This window comes from Fistularia commersonii, chromosome 10, assembly GCF_037954325.1.
Source record: "Fistularia commersonii isolate RoL2024-O1a breed Wild chromosome 10, RoL_Fcom_v1.0, whole genome shotgun sequence".
In the NCBI taxonomy this organism is placed as follows: Eukaryota; Metazoa; Chordata; class Actinopteri; order Syngnathiformes; family Fistulariidae; genus Fistularia; species Fistularia commersonii.
In genome coordinates, this window is record NC_141293.1 from 13,823,579 (window position 1) to 13,847,958 (window position 24,380).

The 24,380-nt window shown below is 47.8% G+C and overlaps 2 protein-coding genes across 3 annotated transcripts; one reads left to right on the plus strand and one right to left on the minus strand.

Moving 5' to 3' along the window:
* Positions 1-3,327: 3,327 nt before the first annotated feature.
* On the plus strand, positions 3,328-12,261 carry onecutl (one cut domain, family member, like). The gene is made up of 3 exons (XM_086154419.1): positions 3,328-3,377; positions 3,741-4,851; positions 10,957-12,261. Exons 2-3 carry the CDS (start codon positions 3,897-3,899, stop codon positions 11,265-11,267), a joined length of 1,266 nt encoding a protein of 421 aa, XP_086010545.1. The 5' UTR covers positions 3,328-3,377; positions 3,741-3,896; the 3' UTR covers positions 11,268-12,261.
* Positions 12,262-16,068: 3,807 nt separating this feature from the next.
* Positions 16,069-22,194, minus strand: ctss2.1 (cathepsin S, ortholog2, tandem duplicate 1). 2 transcript variants are annotated; one of them, XM_086153842.1, is made up of 8 exons: positions 22,099-22,194; positions 19,131-19,252; positions 18,917-19,039; positions 18,311-18,463; positions 17,721-17,945; positions 16,831-16,996; positions 16,538-16,640; positions 16,069-16,445 (listed from the first exon to the last, which is right to left on the minus strand). In XM_086153842.1, the coding sequence occupies exons 1-8, from the start codon at positions 22,115-22,117 to the stop codon at positions 16,346-16,348; spliced, it is 1,011 nt and encodes a 336-aa protein (XP_086009968.1). In that variant the 5' UTR covers positions 22,118-22,194; the 3' UTR covers positions 16,069-16,345. The 2 variants fall into 2 exon arrangements, with proteins under 2 accessions (XP_086009968.1, XP_086009967.1); XM_086153841.1 differs by having other exon boundaries at positions 22,075-22,157.
* Between the last annotated feature and the right edge of the window lie 2,186 nt (positions 22,195-24,380).

Here is a 24,380-nt window from a genome sequence, read left to right on the forward strand (position 1 = left end):
TGCATTTAGTTTATCAGTGTTTGTTCTTCCCATTGATTTTTTTCTCCTCTGCCGTTTCCCTCCCGTTCGCGGCTCTCTGGAGGAAAACACTGCATATGTTTACTGCAGGTCAAATCAAGGCAAATAAAGATAATTTTTTCATAAACGTGTGTTTTTTCAGCTCAAGCGTCAATGAATTCCAATTAATTAATATTTATGTTTTAGTGTGCTGTGTGTTTGAGGAGCTGGATGGTGTAGATTCCCTCTGCACTTCTGTGTCTTTAAAATCAACAAACATACAAAAACACACACCCAAAAAAATCCTATATATTTACAAAATAAAATATTTCCCATTGTCAAATCCGAGCTGCTGAGCCTCCTGCACGTTCATGACCTTTAACTTCTCAAATCCACTCCGAGATCCTGCTCCGTTTGTGAGGTCAAAAGTCCGTCGCGAAGCCCCGCCCCCTTCGGATCTGATCGATATCAATGATCCGTGAATTTTAAAAATATGGATAAAATTAAAGCCTTGACGTGTGAAACCTCGATCCTGATCAGTTAATTATCGATTATCTCGTCTGATTAGTATACTGCACAGTTGTACCCAACAACACACACACACACACTCAAGCTAAGAAGCTGACAATCGGCGACAGATTCGTTTATTGATGAATTAATTGAGTCCCGTCCGTGTATTCTCTCTCTAATGGTGCGTTCAGTGTCACACTACGGCCAAGGAAACGGCACCTCTGATGAATCAAAACACTCACACCAATAACAAAAAAAATCAATCAGTATCAATTAATTGATGAGCGGGATTAGGGATTTTGATAACCCCTCTATAATCCGAGTTAATTCCACATGTTTGTTCAAACCGCGGGTTCTCTTGGGTGAACCGTGTTTACGCCTTTGTGCTCATTTCGGTTCGGACCCTAAACGCACCACTGGCGGGGTAAAGGGGTGGTGTGTGTGTGCGTGGGGGGGGGGGGGGGGGGGTCGGTCCGTGAACGTTGACCCCCTTTCGTGCTCCTGGAGGACCTTTGGATTTTGCGCCCTGCAGCCGCTGACCATCTTGCTGTTTTACCCGCAGCTACGCACACACACACACACACACACACACACACACACACACACACACACACACACACACACACACTGCTCCTCCACGCTGGAAGATGAGGATCGATACGGAGCAGCATCTGCTCCCGCGCTCCCGCTGCGCACCTCTTCCTCCCTCCTCCCTCCATCCCTCCCTCCTCTTCTTCATCCCTCCCTCCTCCTCCTCCCTCACAGCCTGCTCGCCTCCAACAATTCAAGTGAAGGTAAAAAAAAAAAGAAAATATTAACCTCAGCTCACCACAATATGATATTAAAAAAAAACACACCATGTTGATGATGATGAGTGATAACTCGCAATTACGCGTTTGCGAACATGCAAACAGAGCGTGCATACGAACAGGAACGACATATTATTTTTCGTAAAAGCATTTAAAAATCAATATTGATAAGCTCCGCGGTGTGGCGTCACATCATGTTTGCTATTTGAGCCCTATTTTTACATCTGGCATGCTAAAAACACTTTTTCTTATTTTCGCAGGTTGTGGCGGTTGACTTACCCGTCCAATCGTTGTCCGGAACGCCGGTGACGTCACTAGAAGCTCCGCCCCTCGGACCAGAGCCACACCCGTGGGCGGGGGCTGGGTCGATCCTAATCAATTATTGACTGATCAAAATTTTCTGATCGTGTCATGAAATTTGCTCCAAAACTGGAATTCAAGTGATTAATGTTATTCTTATATTATTCTTATGTTATATTATATTATTCTTATGTTATTCTTCAATGCTATTAGCATTAGCATTGTTATAAGTATTATTTTGACTCACCTCACAAGATGGCGGATTAGAGTAACAAACACAACCGCTGGAGGTTTTATTTGCATTTATACATTTTTCAGACTTCAATCCAGCGTGAAGGAAGCAATGTACGATGCCCGAAAATCAAAAATAAAACCAAAGATGAAATTTAAAACCTCGCAAAATGTGAACCGTCATTTATTTGTCAAAATTCACCCGTTCATCCGTGGACGCGGAAGGGGGCGGAGTGACGAGTTGGGTTATTTTCCCTTTTTTTCCATGAACAAAGGGAAATAAATGTATGCTTTCACTTCGGGGTGGGTCCATTGTAAATATTTAAGTTTAAATTACTTTAATTGAATGACTTTGAAGCACACATACGTTTTTTTTTTATTTTACCCTGGAGGTGGGACGGGGGCGTAAGGGGGATGTAAAGGGGGTCTGACGTCCTCAAGCGGAAATTGGGGGGTAAAAAAGGCATCACAATTGACAGAAAATGACAAAATCGATGGCGCTTTAATTTCAAAACATTTCAAGGACTTTCAAGGACCGCGGGTCACCGAGTGTGTGTGTGTGTGGAGGGGGGCATTTACATAGTTACACACAAACGAGAGGGTGCTGTGTGTGTGTGTTGGGGGAGGCAGACCTGAAAAGGGCCAATAATTCATGTTTTCCTGGAAAAGCGCGTCAGGATATCGATCCATTTGGCCGTTTTCTGGGCATACACACACACACACACACACACACACACGCACGCACACACACACGCACACAATAACAACAACAACAACAACAACAACAACAAGAAAGCGATTGTGACGTCACATGGTGGCAACTGCGGCTCAAAGCACTTTTTTCCATTTTTTTTCTGCGTAAAATGTTAAAGAATATATACAAATACGCTCCATCGGCTGCAGGAGACGGTGTGTGTGAGTGCGGGAGAGAGCGAGAGACAGTGTGTATGTGTGTGTGTGTGTGTGTGTGTGTGTGTGTGTCTTCCTCCTCCCCCCGCGGAGAGAAAGGGGTTAATTGGAGCAGGAATTTCAACGCACATCTGTCAGATTTTTAGGGCCGTGACGCATCGAGGGGGGAGGAGGAAGAGGAGGAGGAGAAGGGAGGGAGCAGAAGAAGAAGAAGAGTTGCTGGCGAGATCGATGAAGTGGCAGGCAGAGGCAGGAGGAGGGAGAAAATCTCACGAGATAATGAAAGGAGGAAGAGGAGGAAGAGGAGGAGGAGGAGGAGGAGGAGAGCGGAGCCACTGAGAAGCAGAGGGAGGAAGAGGAGGCTGCGTCCCGCGCTCCTCTCATCCGTATTCTTAGTTTTCTTCTTCTCTGAACCAGAGAATTAGTGGTGCGGGGATTGGTGTGTGTGCGTGTGCACGACGGCGGATGTGCGCGTGCACACGTGCGTGTACGTGCACCCCCGGGGCGCCGCGGCGGGCCGATTGTGTGGATCTGCAGGGCGGCGCGGCGACACAGTCCGGGAGATGCTCCGGACGGAGAGCAGCGGCTGAGGAGGAGGAAGAGGAGGAGGAGGAAGAGGAGGTAGGAAAGCGTTTCTTTTATTTATCCCCCCGAAAAAGAGAGCCGTTGTCTCAACGTTTCCATACGTGCGACGACAAAACAATAAAAAAAAAAAAAAGAAAGAATTTAGAAGAATAAATCGATTAACATGCGGGACTCCGAAAGTGCGATCGCGCGGTGATTTCGTCCCGCAGCGGCTCAAATCGCGTCCACGCATCTCCGGGAGCTTTTAGATCCGGGTCCTTTATCTCCTCTTTTTTTTTTTTCCGAAGCGGAAGTTTACACTTTCCAGACCGCCCGTCAATCACACGTCCACCTGTCTGTGTGTGTGTGTGTGTGTGTGTGTGTGTGTGTGTGTGTGTGTGTGTGTGTGTTCTCACCCAGGACCGACCCTGCAGAGAACAAGAAGAAGAAGAAGGTGGAGGAGGAGGAGGACAGTACTTACCCTGATCAGATAATTAATTTGTCGCCCCGCCTGGGAATCAATTAATTCCCCCGATCAATAAATCTACCCCCAACCCCGCCCCCTGCAGCGGCGAGATGGACGGCGGCCTCGGCGAGATGCACCTCCACGGCCACGGCGAGCTGGTGGCGGCGTCTCCGGACGGCCGGGCGCTGCTGCACCCCACGGCCGCCTTCCCGCGGCCCCCCTTGGGCACGGGGCCGCCGGAGCCTGAGCCGCGGCAAACCGGGTTCGAGCACTCGCTGTCGGCGCTGGGCTACAGCGGCGACCCGCCGTCGGGCGCCGGCAGCACGTACACCACGCTGACACCGCTGCAGCCGTTTGACGACAAGTTCCACCACCACCACCACCCCTGCCTGCCCGTCAGCAACGTCATCGGCAGCTTCACGCTGATGCGCGAGGACCGCGGCCTCGGCGCCAACTTCTACAACCCCTACGGGAAGGAGCTCGCCGCGTCGCAGAGCCTGTCGCCGCCGTCCGGATCCGCCATGAACGGCTACGGTAACGGCAGCGGCGGGCAGATGCTCCACGGCGGCTACGACGTGCACGGCGGGAGCCTGTTCTGCAGGGCGTCGGACTTCGGGAGGGAGATGTCGCTGCCTAGTATCGGCGGCGGGGGCGGCGGCGGCGGCGGCAGCGGCGACATCGCCGGACACCAGCTGAACAAAATGGAGGCGCACCAGCATCACCCGCACCTCTACGCCCAGCACTACCAGCCGCACCACCCTCCCAGCCAGCAGGCCGCCAAGATGGCCGAGCACCTCCACCCGGGGGACGGCGTGCAGGGCGGCGGCGAGGAGATCAACACCCGGGACGTGGCGCAGCGCATCATCACGGAGCTGAAGCGCTACAGCATCCCCCAGGCCATCTTCGCCGAGCGGGTTCTGTGCCGCTCGCAGGGGACGCTCTCCGACCTGCTGCGGAACCCCAAGCCCTGGGGGAAGCTCAAGTCCGGACGCGAGACCTTCAAGAGGATGTCCCGCTGGCTGCAGGAGCCCGAGTTCCAGAGGATGGCGTCGCTGCGGTTGGAGGGTAAGGCGCTCCGTCTGCACGCCGCCGCCACCGCCGTCGCCTCACCATCAGCATGCGGCTCCGCTTCCCCGCGCATCTTCGCCTATTGTCTCCGCGGCAACCGGCGCACGGCCTGGTCAGGGGCGGAGGTAGACCAGCCGTTTTTTTTTTTTTTTTATCCCTTTGTTTACTTTGCGCCGCCTATTGATCCACGCGGTCCGCTGCCGTCGCCATGGTTACCCCCTACTCCCCCTCTGTCCTTCCACCTGGACCAGCGTTAAATTTGAAAAAAAAAAAAAGGAAGAAAGTGACAGATTGTCAGCCATCTTTGTTTTCCTTTACTGAAAACTGAGGGATGAAACGAACAGATTAGAACCCCTCCCCCCGAATATTTATCACCTTCCCCCCAGGGAGGAGGAGGAGGGTCACCTCCATCACTCGGCGGGTCAATAATCTCCCTCTGAGGTCGTAAGAAGCGGAGTTTAGAGGCGGAGTTGTGACATCACGGATAAGAAGGCCAGTCGGGAGTCTGACAGATTATAATACCAGATTAGGGTTTATTTGTGGATAGATTTTTAGACACCAGATACGCATCAGTTTCAGATTTGATCAATATTGTCATGATCTTGGTGGACTGGTTTGTGGGTCGTTCTGAATTTTGGGATTAAATAACTTTCCGATACGGATGAATTTTGAATTCGGTTTTAATCTAGGTGCGCCGTGGGTGAATTATGGGGTCGATGGGCCCGAACTATTGGCGCCGATCAATATAGTTTCGGAACTTTCAGGTTTGGGATGGTCCAGGTGTGTGACGGCGTTAATCCCGAGTTGGGCAATATCCTTAACCCCCCCCTGGATTAGACTGAGATTCTCCAGACTGTAATATGGAGGTTAATCCAGCTCAGTGATTCCTGACAGCAAAGCAGCCATTTACATTTATAGGATCCAAACTTCGGGGGTCAGTTTGAAAAACGAAACCCGGGATTATTTCCGACTCGGCTCGAGTCCAGCGGCCGTCAATCCTAATCCACCCCTAATCCCAGACGGGCCTCTGGTGTGTGTTATCCATTCATTTTCCCTCAACAAGCTGTTTCTAATGGGCTGCTTGACACTTCCTGTACTTCCTATGCATCATGGCTCAATGCTGGATAGCGCTGGGTTACACCGACAGCCCCCCTCGCCACCAAACGGGGGGCGTCTGATACATAGAAAAGGATCCAGGTCAGCGACGCACCACTGTATGTGTGTGTGTCGCTTGAAAGAAAGAAGGAATCAGAGTGAGAAAACAGACACATACACACACACACAGAGGGGGCAATGGACTCATCTGATGCGCGGCAAAAGATCCAGGCTAACATGTTAGCACACTGTGGGGGTCTATACATGCGTGTGTATCTGTGTGTGTTTGTGTATTGGTCAGCATCCTTGCTGATGAAGGCCCGACACACACACACACACACACGCACACACACACACACACACACACACACACACATACACAATGGGCTCGCCAGCCTAATGATCGCCAGCTCTTGCAATCCCTTCACAATTATTGATCTTCGATTGTTCGGCTCCGGGAGCACATGTGTACCCCCTTCACTCCGCTGGCCAATCACCACGCTTGTGTGTGCGTCAGTGTGTGTGTGACAGAAAGTGTTTGATTAACGTAATCAGTGGACGTGTGAAGTGCCTGATCTGGACGAAGAGCAGCCCTTTGTCTCCGCCGCCCCTCGTCAATCATCCTTTCTTTATATATAAATTCTTAAACAGGAAGCACTGATCAATCGACTCCATTCAACATTTACTTCACACACGCACACACACACACACACACTGACACACACACACATACGCATCCTACATAATTCAACTGTTCGCATCCATATGTTCAGCAGAGTAAAACAATCAAAATAAAATCCAACAAAAAAAATTTGGGAATAATTTAGATTTGAAATAAATAAATAATCTGGGAAAATAATTGAAACACATAAAATATAACAAATAAAGGAATTCAATAAATAAATGCATCAAAGATCAAGTAATGAAAATTAAAAAAAAAATGATAAAAATCAGCAAGATAATCTTATGGAAATTAACATCAGGCTCTGCTGGGGTCTGTAATAATCTGATAATCTAATCTGATTGACCGAGATGACCTTGTGGGGGGGTCGAAGACACGCACGTGCACACACACATTGCAGGGTAAATACTAGAGACCTGAATGAACGTATACAACACTGAAAGAATTATCCAATCACAAATTCCGAAATTAGGAGGCAAACACTAAATGCCAGATTAGATTTCAATTCCTGAAAATAATCTGAGGGAAATGTTGAGAAAAGCGAAGGAAGGGGAGGAAGGAGGGCTGAGAGCTACCTGCAGGTGATGGCGTTCAAATCCCCCCCTCACACACACACACACACACACACACATTCAAACATCGTGGCACCGCAAGTGCCCTACTCTTCCTCCTCGCCACGCTTTAGACAGATCGGCACTTTACTGCATAACCTACTTTCCCAGGAAGGGGGGGTTGTTGTGTGTGTGTATGTGTGTGTTTGTGCGTGCGTGTGTGTGTGTGTGTGTGTCTGGCTCAGCCCCCTTTGTTTAATTACAAGCCTGTATTGATTTCCATGGGAAAGAGCGGCGCGCTCTGCCCACACACACCTCGGCTGCAACGGACAAATCCAGACTGGAATTAAAATTCCGGGTCGCCCTCTGCTCTTCCTCTCCCTCCTCTTCTTTCTCTTCCTCCATCAACTTGTAAGATGCTACCCTTCGATGCTGCACTTTAGCTTAAATGCTACGCGGGGGCCATCACTCTGGGCCTCATGCCCATTAGGAGATGGGGGGGGGCAACACACACACACACACACACGCACAGCGGGAAATCATGAAAGTGCGGCGACCGATTGATTGACAGGTGAGACGTCGACCGGTGATGTCATCCTAAACGGCATTAAAACAAAAGGGTTGTAAAAGACCTGACGTTGCACGTGTGTGTGTGTGTGTGCAGCGGTACAACCCAAGTTGAGATTTAGAAAAAAAAAAAAATAAATAAAAATTGAATATTGCAAAAAAAACAAAAAACAAATTTTTTTTTTGTTGTTTTTTTTTTCACATACCGTGTTTTGTGATGTTTGATGACGACCCCCTCCACCACACACACACACACACACACACACACACACACCATAAAGACACTCAGAAAAAGAACGGAGGAGATCCCCAGGATTTGTGAGGCGGCGTTCGGTCATCGTCATGGATTAAAACGGTGCGTCTGCGGCCCAGGCCGGAGCGGGAGGCGGAGGAGGAGGAGGAGGAGGAGGAGGATGAAGGACCACGCTGCTCTGACACTTAAAGTCAAGGAGGAGGATGAAGAGCGAGGGGGGGGGGGATCAGAAGCGATAACTTTTAAGATGAAGGCCGAAGCCCTTGACTAAAAGGTCTGGATGGATGAAAAGGTCAATGCGGCTCTTGGTCTCCTCCTTCTTCATCTCCTCCTCCTCCACCCGCTGTGATGAAAGCGTCGCCGCGCCGAAGGTCGATGCCATTTGCATGCGCGTGTGTGTGAGTATGTGTGTAGGTTTGTAAACAGCGTTATTCCCTGACCCCGGCGCCGAAGGGGTTAACCAGCCTCCGCGGGTGGAGCAGTCTGAGCCGCGTAGATTTAATCAATAATTTCTATCAGCCCCCAGCCCAGGGAACCAGCAGGGGCTGGAGGCAGGAAGGCAGGAGGGGGGGCAGAAAGATGGGAGGGGGGCAGATCACGTTTCAGCAGCACGAGACAGGGGCATACATCATGATTAGGGGGCCGTTCCCACGATCATAAGAAGCCTATAGGGGAATATTTATGTCTCCAGGAGTGTAACTACCCCTCCCGCCCACTCGGATACCCCCCCTCGCCAGTTCTTGGGATTTATAGCATGGTAATTGTGAGCCTTTTACACACGATTACAGCAGAAGGAAGCATTTACTTAATGGTCAGGCGTTGGCGACGGCGGGACACCCACCCTCCTCAACGCCATAAATCCAACACACACACGCAGCTAGACGGCGCTTTCGTGTCATTGCTTTCATTACGGCACAAGCCGATAGCGACGACAACACACACCCCACCAATGGCGACGGAACGGGTGTGGAAAAACACACCGATTGTAAAGTGTGTGTGATATTGGCGCGGCATTGACGTGTCGGGCGAGACCCGGGTTTTAATGAGACGGGTCGATAGAGCTCAGAAATGCAAAGGGAGGAGGCGGGACACTGCTCGTCTCCTCTAACCTAATTTTAAAAACCAGGGATGTACGGGAGGGGGATATCGAAATGGCCGGTTTCCTAGTCCGGCTGAACGCGGGGACGCTGCCATCGCTGAGGAGGTGCCAGGGTTGCATTTGTTTTTGGTACCTTGAGAGAAAAATACACCTGCATGGGCAGTAAGGAGGAGGAGCCGGACAGTAAGCATCAGCATCCGCTGTGTGTGTGTGTGTGTGTGTGAGATGCCTCCCAACGGGGTGAAAATATGAGCCAATCAATCGACGGCGTCGCAGCAAAAGGCCGGCGCTGCTTTATAGAATGTGTGTGTGTGTGTGTGTGTGTGTTCTCAAGGTTGCACACCGCTGATGTCTCCATCCAGTCACGTCATCTTTGTCGATAACGGCGGCGCCGCTAACCTTTGTTTTTGTTTTCCACTGGAGACAAGCGCTGTGATTGGCCGCCTTCGCCAAGCGTTTGATAAATGATTTCAGACTAAAACAATGATTAGTATCATTATTATTACTATTACTATTATTACATCAATTAAATGATATTATTATTATTGTCATTATTATTATCATTATTAGCCTTATATTGTTATAATATTATATTATCTTTATTACTCTTACTCTTGTTAATCTTGTTATTACAAGCCTACATCTATTGTCATTAATTTTTATTATGATTATCATTGTAATTGGTGTACCAAGCATTATTTCTAATATTTTTAGTATTATCATAATTACTGATATTATTACTATTATTTAATTGTATATTTAATAAATCATGCATCATTATCATCATCATAATTACTATTATTATTTTATCACCGTCATAATTATTAGCATTATCATCATTATTGCAATTACTATCATTATTATTGTTGCTATCGTTGTGATCATTATTGTTATTGTTACAATGGCTGCTATTATTATCATTGCTATTTCATCATCGTCATCATATTTGTTTTTATTTTATTCTTATCATCATTATTGTTATTCCATTGTTGCTACAATTGTTATTATTATTATTATTATTATTATCGCAATTGTTGCAATGATTATTTGGGGGTAACGATCTTCGAACCACCCGTGTTTGTGTATTTGCACGACTGGCCGCGGTGCGTTTGAGTCCGACCAGGATCTCCGGACGCCTTGAACAGTAAAAACAGATCAGGTGATTGTAACTGAGCGTTGCTGTGGAAACGACTTTTATGAGGATGTAATTATGTTAAAATGTCCAATCGGGGAAGGGCGAGTGACAGCATTTCCTCGAAACAAAGCGTTAAGGGTCAAAGGTCAAGCACTTACAAGGGAGCCGATGCAAGGCCCGCCCACAACCACGGACAATCAAAGAGCCTTTGCTGAATACATGAACAAATCCACGATCTCCCACAGCAACAATTTACCCAATCACTCCCAAGGAGGCCGCTACCACCGTACACGACATGTTAATAACTGTGTCATAGTGTAATAACCGTGTCATAACAATGTCTAAGCCCACGTGATTAAAAATACTGCAGGTTTTAAATATATCCCCCAGCAAGAGACCACTACTCGTGTTCTTTTTCCCAATGACCACTTAGCCCCCGGTTGCGGGAGCCGCTCAGATGGGTAATGAAATCAGAAAGTTGCTGGGGTTGCAGATGGCGGTGGAGGGAGGGGGGGGTCGGAGACCGCAAGAGCTCGGGATGGGTTCAAGGGAGAGGGGCGGTCTTGATTGTTTTACCGCACCACGAACCCGTTGCTGATTCATCAAAACCGCAGCCAATCAGGTTCCGACAAAGTGGAAAATCCACTTTGTCGGCCAAATACGGTTGTCCTAGTTAGCGGCTAGCTAACCCGCCTAACCGGCATCTCCTCCACCCTACAGCCTGCAAGCGGAAGGAGCAGGAGCAGAGCAAGCTGGAGCGCAACCAGGGCCCGAAGCGGACGCGGCTGGTGTTCACGGACCTGCAGCGCCGCACACTGATGGCTATTTTCAGGGAGAACCACCGACCCACCAAGGAGCTGCAGATGACCATCTCGCAGCAGCTGGGCTTGGAGCTCTCCACTGTAAGCAACTTCTTCATGAACGCCCGCCGACGCAACCTCAATAAGTGGGCGGACGAGGGGCGCCCGTCCTCCACCGGCTCCTCGGGGTCCAGCGTCTCGTCGTCGGCGGTGTCCTGCAGCACGGCGTGATGATGGAGGAGGAAGAGGAGTTGGAGGGGGCATGAGACCCGGTCTGGGTAGAGACCAGGTGACAACGGCGCCCCCCATTGGCCGACAGCCATCACCCGTAATTAAAAAAAAAAACAAAACAAAAAAAAGAAAATCAAGCGCTCTCTCGGGATGGAAAGGGGGCGGTAACCGAGAGCGGTAACCACGGTGAACACGGGGAAGAGGGGGGAGCGCGGACCCTCGTCTTCGTTGTCCAGACTGTAGTTTAAGAACGGCGCGCCTTCGGGAAACCGGCGTCCCTCCGGGTGGAGAGGGATCAGGGGGCGCCGCCGCCGTCAATCAAACGCCCGCCGTCCCCATCCAGAAGCTCCGCCCCCGAATCACAAAGAGGACGGCATCTTTTTTCTGTTGTTTCCCGTCGCGTACGAACGCCTATTTTTTTTTCTCTCCCTCTTACGCATGTGTTTCCATGGTGATGGTTCCTGGGGACAAAAATGGGGGGCGCAGCTGTCAATCATCCACCAGTAGGAGGAGCTGCTCCCTTTTCGCAGCCTTGAGTGAATCAAGAGTTTTCAAGGCGTGGTTACGGAGGGGGCGGGGCTTGGCTGGAGGGGGCGGAGCCACAGAATCAAGGTCAGCCCCCCCCACTCCTCCACAAACAAACCCCTCCCACCACTCTTCTTCCCAGGAATGTTTTTTTTTGTACAGAAGTCAAGAAGCACACCACCGCCGCGGAAACACTCCCCTTCCTTTTTGTTCCTGCCGTCGGTTGTTCCTTGGCGGACGAGCGAGCTGCTCCCTGGCGCCTTCTTGAGGCCGCAGGAAGAAACTGATCGATCGACGATCCTATTTATTACTGTATTTATTTCCTGCCTATTTATGAGTTTATTTATTGGTGCGGTCTATTTCCTGTAAGTCCTGTGTGTCTGTGTGAAGCTCCAGACTCTCTGATGGGCTTTTAGCTGTAGAATCCCATCCTGATACCAAAGATTGACATTGCCTCCCTGAATGTACGGCCTGAGACCCCCCCCCCCCCCTCCCCCGCCCCCCCCCCGCCCTGTGATGTCACGTACAGTACCTCCCTCTTCCTTTAGCTCCACCCGATGCCGAAGCCCACTTGAATGTTGTCAGAGTACAAGTAGAACTACTGCAAAGTGCTAGTAATTATGATCCCCCCCTCCGGTCTTTGTCCAGCTCCATGCTACGCCAACATGGCTCCATCCTGGAGAGGAGGTCTTGGAGGCTGCTCTCCACCCGAAATACTGGGATGAGGGTTTACTGGGATGAGGCGCAGATGAAGAAGGCCAGTTTTGTTCTGGAGACAGAAACCCAGCATTTCCAGTTCCGGGAAGTTTCCGGGACTGGTTCCAGAGGCTTTATCGACCAAAGAGAACCGAATTGAAATCAGTGTGGAGCCAGCGTGCAGGACGCACCCGCCGGTGCCCAGGGGTCACGGGGTCAGGGGTCATGGGACTTGTAGTTTTTTTTACGCCCCGAAGTCAAGGCCTCACCTGAGGAGGGAGGTTCCTCACGCCTCCTCCGGGGCTCCTCTGGCTACTTGGATGGGCTGTGAATCGCTTGCCCCCGTGTAAATACAGGCAAACAGCGGCTTGCCCCCTCCCTGAGCCCCCCCCGGCCTGCACTTGAAAGACTGCCATCGACTTTTCTTCCCTCCGACTTCAAAGAGGTGTTTTTTTTTCTTCTTCTTCTTCATCCCGTCTCCTGCGCTCTGGGCCAGACCTGTGGGCATTTGGGGGCCGGGGTGGGGGGGTTTAGAAGTGGGAGGGGTCGCTGGGGTTGAGAGGATTAAACTTTAATGTGTAACAATTGTAAGCGTGGGGGGGGGGCAGTTGCGTCTGGAAGGGGGGGGGGTAATTGGGAGTGGAGGGGGGCAAGTGTGCTCACCACTGTCATGCTATCAGATCCGAGGGTTACGCCCCCCCACCCCCCACCCCTTTGTCTCCATGACGACCAGCCCAAAATGGAGACCGGCAGGCAATCTGCACTGTTACCTCAGCTCCCCCTAGTGGCCGGCCTGGAGACCAGGCTGCAGCTGCTGCCGCTGTTAGTTTGAGGGGAGGCAGAGAGCGATAATCTGGGATTAGGAGAACGGAGGAGTGATAATCTGGGGACTAGCATGGCTTCACGGAGTTACGCTGTCGATTTAAAGAGAATAATCTAAAAAAGAAGTCATCTGGACATGAAGGGATCGAGATCTGAAGAATATTCTGGACCGATCTGAGAAATAATCCCGTCATGAATGGATTGAGATACAAAAGAGAGTCTGGATTTAAGACTGAAAATTAGCAGATTTTCTCCCAATATTCCAAATCCGATTTCTTTCGTTTTCCTCCAAAACGACCCCCTCCATCTTCCTTGGATTATAATCACACTTTACTACCAGATTATCCTCCTTGCACCCCCCCCCCCCCAGAACGCTCATAGTTTTTATTTATAAAAAAGAAAAAAGACCAAAAATAAAGGACAACCAAAGAGCGGCGGGCGACTCCAGCGGCTTCCTGTCCCAATAACAACTCAAGAGCTTTTCAAAATAAAAGCACCGGCATTTTACAAAACGCACCCCCACGGTGGAAAAACAGGGGGGGGCTGCGTCTCCGGGTGGAGGTCTTCAGACTCTGTGACCCCTGACCCCCACCTCCACCACCCCCACCCCTTTTGTGTACATGAAGACTTTACCCATCTACCTCAACTGTGTGAGATGTCGCGTGGCGAAAATGTTCCTTAACCAAAGAGCCCGTCCTGTCAGGGTGTCTCTCTCTTTCTCTCTATCTTTCTCTCAATCGTATGTCCATCCGTCTCTTTTTCATGCCTTTAAGAAAAATAAAAAAAATAAATTAAAAAGAAAACATCTCCAAAGCAAACGCGCTGGAATCAATCCTCCACAGCCAAAGCCTGGGAGGAGGCGGTGGTCCCGCCCACTTCCTGTACATCCTAACCAATCGCTTTCAAGACCAAAAAAAAAAAAAAGATTGAGGTGACAATCCAGGCGAGGAGGATCTTGCCGTAATCAGCGTCACCTCTTCTTTTTTCCTCTCTCTCTCTCACTTTCTCTCTTTCTCTTTCTCCCAAAAACTGTCCAATCAGGTGACAGGGCGGGTGGGGTTCGTGACCAGAGGAGACCCGAGCTATTTTTCCACATTTGTAACCCCTTCCTACCTTCTCCTGCCCTCCCTCGTCCCTCTCTCCACCTGTTTTCTCCAGATGTTTAGTGTAGTGCAAATACTGTTGGCTCCCACTGTTGTAAGTAGGACTTTCAAAACACCATCCATGGCGGCGAGGAGCCGGCGCCGCCCCGTGCCATTCTCGTCCCTGCGCGTCCAGACGTACCGATGAATGTGGCTAACTGACCAAAGGCTTTGAGAAAAATAAATAAAATTAAAAAAAAAAAAAAAACAAACCAAAAAAAAAAGATGACGCGACGCGGTGGGACATTTTGTATGGAGAGAATCCCTTTGAATACCTCATGTGAACATTGTTTGTTGTGATGTTGCACTAAAAAAAGAAATAAAATACATTTAAAAAAAAAAAAACAAAAGGGAGAGGAGGACTGTGTTTGTGCACATTGGGTGATTACAGAGTAATTGATTTACTAAGCTGTCAGCTCAATGAAGTCACGTTAAATTAGCTTTTTACGATGGGATTATTCCGTCAATGAATAATCCTCACGCTCTCCCGATGTGTGATTCTGTCAACACCTCCGAAGTCCATTTTGCTACTCATTTTTATCCTCTTACTTTTTTCTCCTTCACACCCTCAAAGCGCTGATGAAGAGGGCTGCTGATCAGCCAGGTGTGATCAGCAGGGGGTGCCAGAGGTTCTATGAGATTGAGTGGAAAACATTTCCCTGATTTATTGAGCTGTGTGCACATAGATGTCGATGCAATCACACAAACACCCATACACAGACAATTGGGTTAATGGGCTCCAGATGAGTTCAATCAGGAGCCTGATGGATCGATCGGAGACCAATCAGGTCCTGCTGTGTCTGATTCAAAGACCAACGTCTATCTGAGTTTCGGACGCGCTCCTCACGGCAGAGAGAGGAAGAGGAAAGTCTCGCGGTTGCTCTTATCGCTTTTTATTAGCTTTAGCAATTGTTTTAGTGTTAGCTGAGGACACATGACAAGCGGCATTTTAGCATTGAACCAACAGCAACAAAGAAACCCTGACGTGCGGGAGGCGTTTAAGGCCGTAGCTTTCCGTCGGACATTCAAGTGCCGGATCCAAACCACCAGCCTAGAGAACAGCTACCTTACATGTGGCGATGCCAATGAGGAAGATGAAAAACAGACATGGCAAATTGATTTTGCAATCCGGTATAACATGTTGAAGCTAAATGGACCATAAATAATTCCGGGCTTAAACCATTATTTCTTTCTTCAACCGGGACAAACCAACTTCAGATAGACAAACAGACTCCCCAGGGACACTACTAACTGGTAGCATAGCCTTCTGAAACACTTTCTGAACCCTTCGGAACCACTTTACACGGAACTCAGAGCTTCTCAAGCTAGTTTGCCGTCATGCTAAAACTCAGTTAGCACCGGATGAGCGAGCGTATCAGAACCGCTTTTCAAGAAAGACGTAACCCAAAGCTAATCTGAATGTGAGAACGCTTCAAAGTGCAGGTAACCGTTATGTATTTAACAGAAGCTAACGTAGCTTCCAGCGAGGAGTTCCACCATTTTTTCCAAACGAGATCCTCTGGCTTGGACACTATCCTTATGGAGGATGAAAATAATGCTAATAACAGTGAAATCAAATTAGAGCTACACCTTAGCTCAAGAACAGACCCCTCTGCTTAATTTAAAGTGTTTAATGTAAAAGATATATTTTTCAATTCCCAAGAAATTAGTATTTTGTGAATCACAAACAATAATCAGACATTAAAAATAAAAAAAGGTTCACGTCCCCAGATGGGCATATCCCTCCGCTGCGACCCGCTACCCACTCAGGGAAAAATTTAAATCGGAATTTTTAAAAAGAAGCAGCGGAGCTGAACCTGTAGAAAAGTAGCCGGGGTCAGTGGAACACAGCCTCTCCCTAGACAGAACCGGCCCAGCAGGAGGCGGGTCCCGCTACATGATGGGATAACATGGGTACAGTGCGATGCCGCACTGGTTGCGTTGGTTACGTGCCATCCGGATGTAGCCGCGGTCGCCAAAATTGAGGCCCCAGCTGTGGGGGAAAGAGCGAGATTTGAGTGGGTGGGAGCGCTCGGGTGGGTGAGGTTACCATCTCCACCACCTCCAGCAACCCCGAGGCCTCACCTGTTCTTCACCAGCCAGTAGTCCTGTCCGCTGAGGGTGCCGTAGCCGACTAGCAGGACGCCGTGGTTGACGGTCAGGGTGCAGCTGGGGTCGTTGTAGACACCTGTAACCACGGCGATGAGGAGGAGGAAGAGTCAGCGGCATGACGTGTTGGTAGCACGTACGGTGATGACTAAATATGTCTAAACAGTCAAATCCGACAGTTGTATGTCTCTATATGAAAAATGGCTGCCTGAGCCTTTGTTTGGATTCTCTGACAGACTAGGGGTTAAAGGTCAAACTCGGCCTCCTACCGCTCCTGTAGAAAGCAAATCTGGGGTGCCGGGCGTCGATAGCGACGGAAATGGGTCCGATGGCGGCGACCCCCGTCTTCAGCGCCTCCTCGTCACCCTGCGGCAGGAATTTGTAGCTCGAGCAGTTGGCGGCGCGATACGCCGGGGAGTAGTGGCAGGCCTGTTGCTATGGAGACGAAGAAAAAAAAAGTGGTTAAAAACAGGAGCAACAGTCACCTCGCCTCACGCTGTTCATTTGCAGCTGCTCCGAGGAGACGGCGGCGAGCTGAGATCGATCGCTGCCGCCGTCTCCGCCCACGTCGTGCTCTGGAAACCTGACGCTCGCGCAGGAAACAGCCTGGTGTGACCACACACACACATACACACACACACACACACACACACCTGCAGGCGTAAACAACAAAAAGTCAGGTGAGAAGCATTAACCACACATCCAACATCAAACTGACCTCAGTCTCATGTTCATCCAACACTAAACTGATGATTCTGTCTAAGGTTAATCGGGCACTTAACTGATGTCCATCTAATATTGATTCGACAATCTCAGGATATTAATCTGACATCAAACACCAACTTTAATCTGATGTCTCCGGGCCTTTAACATGGCATCAAACACCAAACTCACATCTTTCTGATAGCTCTCCGCTGTTAATCTGACATCTCCGGGATGTTAATCTGACATCTTCAAGCCAATAACCTGACATCAAACACTAAGCCACACCTTTCTTACTAACATCTCTCCAATTTCAATGTCACGTCTCCAGGACATTAATCTGATGTCCAACACCAAATGAACATTTCTCCAATGCTAGTCTCACATCTTCAGGGTAATAATCTCTCCAACACTGACCCCAGCAGCGGCGCCCCCCGCAGGCCGTTCCGGTCCTCACCCGTCCCACGTAGGGGTAGGCGGCCTCCGAGTCGATGCCCTGGTTCTCGATGACGTACTGGAAGGCCTGGTGCATGAAGCCGCCGTCGCAGCCTTTGTTGCCGAACTTGGAGGAGCAGTCCACCAGGTTCTGCGGGCTCAGGTCCACCAGCCGGCCCGTGGTCTTGGCCAGCTGACCTTCCAGGGCGCCGGCGGCGCTGAAGGCCCAGCAGGAACCGCAGGAACCCTGGGAGGAGGACGGGATGGAGGACGATGGAAAGACAGAAGAGAGTGAGGAGGAGAGATGAGACGGAGGGGAAGAGGGCATGAGAGAAAGCGGTAGAAAAAGAGGAGAGAGAGAGAGATATGGATGAGAGAAAATGGACAGAGAAGAAAAGAGGGAGAGCGGGAAGAAATAGAAAAGAGGAAGAGGAGGGAAGGAGAAGAGGCAGTCAGGGAGAGGGAGGTAGAGCCATTGAGAGGGGGATGACAGAAGTAAAGAACGGAGTCACAAACAGCAGGAAGAAAGAAAATCACAGGGGAAAACCTGCAGCCAATCAGGTCAAAGCAGGAAATGAAAGGAGGAACGGAGAAGGTCTGCGTGTTCCTCACCTGCATCTTCACCCCGGTGACCAGACCCTGGTCCCTCCAGTCCAGGCTGTCTGGGGCCAAATACCCCGCGGGGGGGCTGAAAGAGGACGGAGCCCCCTGCAGGCCGGAGGGGGGAGTGAGCGAGGCAAAAGACTGCAGGATCTCCTCCGGGGTCTGGAACAAGGTCAAAGGTCATTCACGGATAACCCCTCCACACACACACACACACACACACACACACACACACACACACACACACACACACACACACACACACACACACACACACACTCGCTTGATTTGTTGTTTACCCTGCACCCAAGAGCCAATCAGTGAGGTTCGGCGAGGCAGCTGCCAATCATATAGTCATGAAATCATTCACCCTCTCATCCACACCTCATTCAGTCAGACTGCTGGGAGGAGGACGGAGAACCTGGAGAACCCAGGCAGGAGAACATGAGGAGAAGCTTGGATAGAACTTGGAGAGAACCCAGAGGAGATAATCTGGACAGAATCCACACTGAGAGAACCTAGGCAGGAGAACATGGAGAGAACGCAAGAAGAACTTGGAGGCTCCACGCAAGAAGAACCCAGGATGGATTTTTTTTCCCTTCCATGACGTCTCACCAGATCCCCCAGGAAGTTCATGCTCAGGTCGTAGGTGTGGATCCCCAGCGCCGCCTCTAGGTTGTGCATGGAGATGAGGTGGAGGTTCTCCTCCCACAATCTCCGGCGGTACGAGTCCTCCTCCTGGGGGGAGGAAGAGGGATCAGAGGAGGTTGTGATGTCATCGGCGCCAGACAGAAAGTGGAGTGTTTCACCCAATCAGATGCAGGCTCACCTCGCTCACATACACCTTCCCATGTGTTTTCTTCCACAGCCCCCACAGGTTGTCCAGCCGGCTGTCAAATGTGGCCGCCGCCGTAACGACGGTGACGCACAGGGCGGCGAGCAGCAGCAGATCTGCGGTAAAGAAATTTAAAAATCTTAGCGTGAGAAGGGCGAAGACGTTTTCGTCGCACCTCCGGACCTTTCAGAGTTCAGGACTGGTCCTGAGGTTGTCAAAAAGCTGGGGCTGCTAGGCCTTAATCAAAATATAAAAAAATAAATGAATTTATTTTTAAAAATTTGATTAATAATTCCTCGAAATTCCTTTCTATTCTTTGAAATGAAACAAAAATATATTTTTTAAAAAACCGAAAAGAGACTCTTGCTGAAAAAAAGACCATATAAATATGAAAGTAAAAGAAATTATTTAAAAAAAAAACAGATGGAAAGCCCCTGAAAATTAACTTAAATATTACGTAAATGAAGAGGGTATTTTGATAGAAAGTGGTCTATCTTCTTCTTTCTTCTTGTCTCCACAGCCAATCCACCTTCCCCATCTACCCCTATTCTCTGTATCCTCCTCTCTCACACCAACTACCTTCATATCTTCTCTCATTATGTCCATAAATCTTCTTTTTGGTCTTCCTTGAGATCTCCTGCCTGGCAGTACCAATTCCAGCATCCGTCTACTAATATATTCTCTATCCCTCCGCTGTACATGACCCAACCATCTCAGTCTGGCTTCTCCAACCTTCTCTCCAAGACATCTAACATGTGCTGTTCCTCTAATGGACTCATTCCTGATCCTATCCATCCTGATCACGCTCAAAGAAAACCTAAGCATCTTCATATCTGCGACCTCCAGCTCTGCTTTTTTCCAACTGTTCCAACCTGCTCGAACACATTTCTCTGCATCTTCTCCTCCTTCTCCATTGCTCTGGACTGTTGACCCTAAGTATTTATATCTTCTTCATCTCTACTCACTGTTACCTGACTGCTCCTCTTGGGTTCCTCTCATTCACACATGTATTCAGTCTTGCTTCTGCTAACCTTCATTCCTCTCCTGAGCATACCTCCACCTCTGTAGATGTTCCTCCACCTGCTCTCACTAAATATCACAATGTCATCTGCAAACGTCATATTCCATGGAGATTCCTGTCAGCCGGTCTATCACCACTGCAAACAAAGAGCTGACCCCTGATGCAGTCCCTGGTCACTCCCAAAGAGAACCTTGGCATCTTCATGTCTGCGACCTCTAGCTCTGCCTCCTGTCTTTTTGTCATTGATACTGTTTGTAGTCCAAAAAGCATTGCTGTTCTCACCACTGTCTTGTACTCCTTTCCTTTCATTCTAACCGATACTTTTGTATCACATAGTACCCCTGACACTTTTCTCCACCCATTCCAACCTGCTTGAACCCGTCTCTTCACCTCTTTTCCACGCTCTCTTCTGTTCTGGACTGTTGAATCCTCCAACTTCTTGATCTCCACTCCCTGTAGCCTCACTGTTCCACCCGGGTTCCTCTCATTCACACACATATATTCTGTCTTGCCGCGACTAAGCTTCGTTCCTCTCCCTTCCAGAGCACACCTCCACCCCTCTAGATTTTCCTCAACCTGTTCTCTGCTCTCACAACAAATCACAATGTCATCTGCAAACGTCATGGCCCATGGAGATTCCTGTCTAACCTCATCTGTCAGCCTGTCCATCACCACTGCAAACAAGAAGGGGCTCAGAGCTGATCCCTGATGGAGTCCCACCTCCACCTTGAACTTCTCTGTACTTCTTTATTAGCATTCTCAAAGCAAATAGTTCATCTGTAGTACTCTTTCTAGCCATACTGCTTCACCTCTGCTCTCTGTCTTGTTTCCACTCCTCTTTCCCATAACTTTATTGTATGGCTCATCAACTTTATCCCTCTCTAGTTGCTGCAATTTTGCACATCCCCTTTATTCTTAAAAAAGGGCATCATCATGCTTCGTCTCCATTCATCAGGCATTTGCTCACTCTCTTAAGATCCTGTTGAATAATCTAGTCAGAAACTCTGCCGCTGCCTCTCCTAGACACTTCCACACCTCCACAGGTATATCATCAGTACCAACAGCCATTCCACCCTTCATCCTCTTCAATGCTTTCCTCACTTCACTTATACTAATCTCGGCTACTTTGTTGTCTACAATAGTCATCTCCTCTTCCATTGCTACTAATTACCACATACTTTATTTGTGCATGTCAATATATCAATAAATAAACACATATCTAAAAATGAACTTTGATCTGATCAGGTGATACTTATCGGCAGGGAAAAGGTTTAGGGAAGTGAGAAAAAAAAGTAGAAGAGGAAGAAGGAGGACGAAAAGCTATGGTTAAATGTGATGACACACTTTCCTGGTATTTCGTTGAAAGTGCACACATAACAAAAATACACCTCATTTCCTTTACACTTCAGAATACACACTATCTGTAAATATACTTTATTTACTGTAAACTGCTTATGTGTACTGAGAGATACACAGTCATTGTCATATTTTCTATCGCAAATACGAACTATTTTGCAAAAACTACAGCAACTGTGTTCCTCAATTGTAATGTTAAGTAAATAGTAAACTAAACACACACACACACACACACACACACACACACACGAACACACACACAGAAGTAAAACATGAACAGTAACAAAAAAAAGTCACATAAAGTCTAACAAAACAATACGTAAGTAGTAAAAACACTACATGTATGTTTACCACCTTGTTATGACACTTCCTGTCAAACTAATTATAATTGTATAAAAAATGTATCCGTACATCGGGCGCGCACTGGAGGGAGCGAAACGAAAGTAAGTACTAGTGCAAGCGCGCGCGCATATGTGTGTGTGTGAGAGTGTGTGTGTGTGTTTGCGTTTAAATTTAAAAACGAATGAAAAAAAAAAAACTTAAGTATTTTAAGAAAAACACCGTGTAGAAGTTCACGCCACTTGCCTCCGTGGACGCGTCCCATGGCCGCCGGCGTGTCTCTGGCGGCCCGCGGTCACTTCCTGCTCGTCTCTGCTGGGAGCGCGCGAGGTCACGTGGTCGCTACGCACGCCCTCCTGCTCCTCCTGCGGCTCTTCTTCCCCATCCTCGCACGCGCGCGACTCACCTGCGCGAGACTGGAAATCACTGGCAGACAAAAAGATAGATAGATAGATAGATAGATAGATAGATAGATAGATAGATAGATAGATAGATAGATAGATAGATAGATAGATAGATAGATAGATAGATAGATAGATAAATAGATAGATAGATAGATAGATAGAAGTAGTGGCAGTCATTCGCGCTATTCTGCGATGTTTACAATGTTCATCCCTGTGTTCTCTTGTTTTAACACTTGTTTATGTGCTTTTTCCAGTTAGCTAGCCGTCATTATGGCTCCATAATGGTGACATTGGTGTTATGAAGAAGTTAAGAATTGCAGTCCATCTAAAGAAGGAAATAATAGCTTAATGTGTGAGCGGTGTTGGTGTTACAGATCTCGCCAAGCACTATGACATGTTTGAGTCGACCACCTGGCCAATTCTGAAAGACAAAGATACGCTAAAGGTGACTGATGTGGCTAAAGGGCCAACTACGTGAATGTAGCAAAGTTCTGAAGTCTTTAAAGAAGTAGAAAAGTTCATGTTAGCTTGGATGAACAATACCCAGCTAGTTGGAGATAGCGCTAGCATTAGCGAGGTTCTCACATGCGTGAGGGCTTTACTTTTGTGTGAAAGAAACGCCGAGTACAAGTGCCGCCAAGAAGAGAAAGAACAGCAATAATTTAGGTTATCTCTAATTCCTTTCTATATTTTTGACACAAGTAAACCCAGAAAAAAGGTTCAAAGAGTGCAGTTTGTTTTTTGGGGCTGTAGAACGGATCAAAGGGGTTTATATTGATTTCAACGGGAAAAATTGATTTGGTCCATGAACGGAGTCAATGAATGAATTGAATTTTTTAGCTGAGGTTCTGCTGTAGATAGAGAGATATATAGAAGGATAGGTGTATAGATGCATGGATGGATGGAGAGAGAGAGACAGACTCTCAGAGATTTCAAGTTTTTTTAATTTGAGACAAATTGACAGATAGATAGATAGATAGATAGATAGATAGATAGATAGATAGATAGATAGATAGATAGATAGATAGATAGATAGATAGATAGATAGATAGATAGATAGATAGATAGATAGATAGATAGATAGATAGATAGATAGATAGATAGATAGATAGATAGATAGATAGATAGATAGATAGATAGATAGATAGATAGATAGATAGATAGATAGATAGATAGATAAGAGAGCCCTGTTGGATTCTGTGAGCTGTAGTGGTCTCTAGAGGCAGATGGATGCATTACACATCTACAAATAATAAATAAAAATTAATAATAAATAAAAATTATAAAAATAATTAGAATAATAACAATAGTAATATTGGTGATGAATGAGCTGCAGGGGAGAGAAGCAGGGTATTGAGTGAAAGGACAGAGGACACTGTACCTACATTTACTCATACTCATCAATCCAGTCACATGCTGTTCGTGTGTGTGTCTATATGAGTATATATATATATATATATGAGTGTAAACTTTTTACTTCACGATATTTTGTATTAATTTCTTAAGTAGAACTTTTTCTTCTCTCTCCTGCACTCAGATTATGGCTCGTCAATCCAGATTTGTTACTTATTTTAATACTTTGCCGATAAACACATCCGGTTTTATCATCAAGTACAAAGTAAAGATGAAAGTACCTTCATCAGCGTCACCTGACTGGAATCGGAGGCACCAGGTGGCCTGACATTGATTTTCACTTCCTTTTACTGGCAATCGTGCCGACAAAGGAGGAACAGGCGGAAAAGAAAAAGCAGATGTGAAATTCCAGGCGTCATTAAAATATGCAATAATGATAGACCTGTTACTCGATATGTTACTCGGGCTTTCCCTAGCGGCCTGCAGAGGAACCACCATTCTACATTTAAATAACCGCAGTTTAACTTTTAACTACAACATCTTGTCATGTAATTTACAATGTTTAAAACAATCTTTAACATTTACAATGTTTAAAGTGGCTGAAAATCAAAACTATAAGAAGTGGGAATAAAACTTCTGTCTGGTTATTGAAATCTGTATGCTGAATACTACTGGATATTGGTCTTCATGATGGTTTTTGGAGAGATGGGTAAATACTGAGTAGGTATTTGGAGAGGTGAGTATTTCTGAAGAGGTACCTGGAGAGACAGG

Excerpts from the sequence above, each read along its gene's own strand:
- onecutl (XM_086154419.1), top strand. The coding sequence starts at position 3,897 with ATGGACGGCGGCCTCGGCGAGATGCACCTCCACGGCCACGGCGAGCTG. Across the intron at positions 4,852-10,956 it reads GGCGTCGCTGCGGTTGGAGG|CCTGCAAGCGGAAGGAGCAG; the intron begins GTAAGGCGCTCC and ends TCCACCCTACAG.
- ctss2.1 (XM_086153841.1), bottom strand. The coding sequence starts at position 22,117 with ATGGGACGCGTCCACGGAGGCAAGTGGCGTGAACTTCTACACG. Across the intron at positions 19,253-22,074 it reads GTGGCGTGAACTTCTACACG|ATCTGCTGCTGCTCGCCGCC; the intron begins GTGTTTTTCTTA and ends TCTTTACCGCAG. Across the intron at positions 19,040-19,130 it reads GGAAGGTGTATGTGAGCGAG|GAGGAGGACTCGTACCGCCG; the intron begins GTGAGCCTGCAT and ends TCCTCCCCCCAG.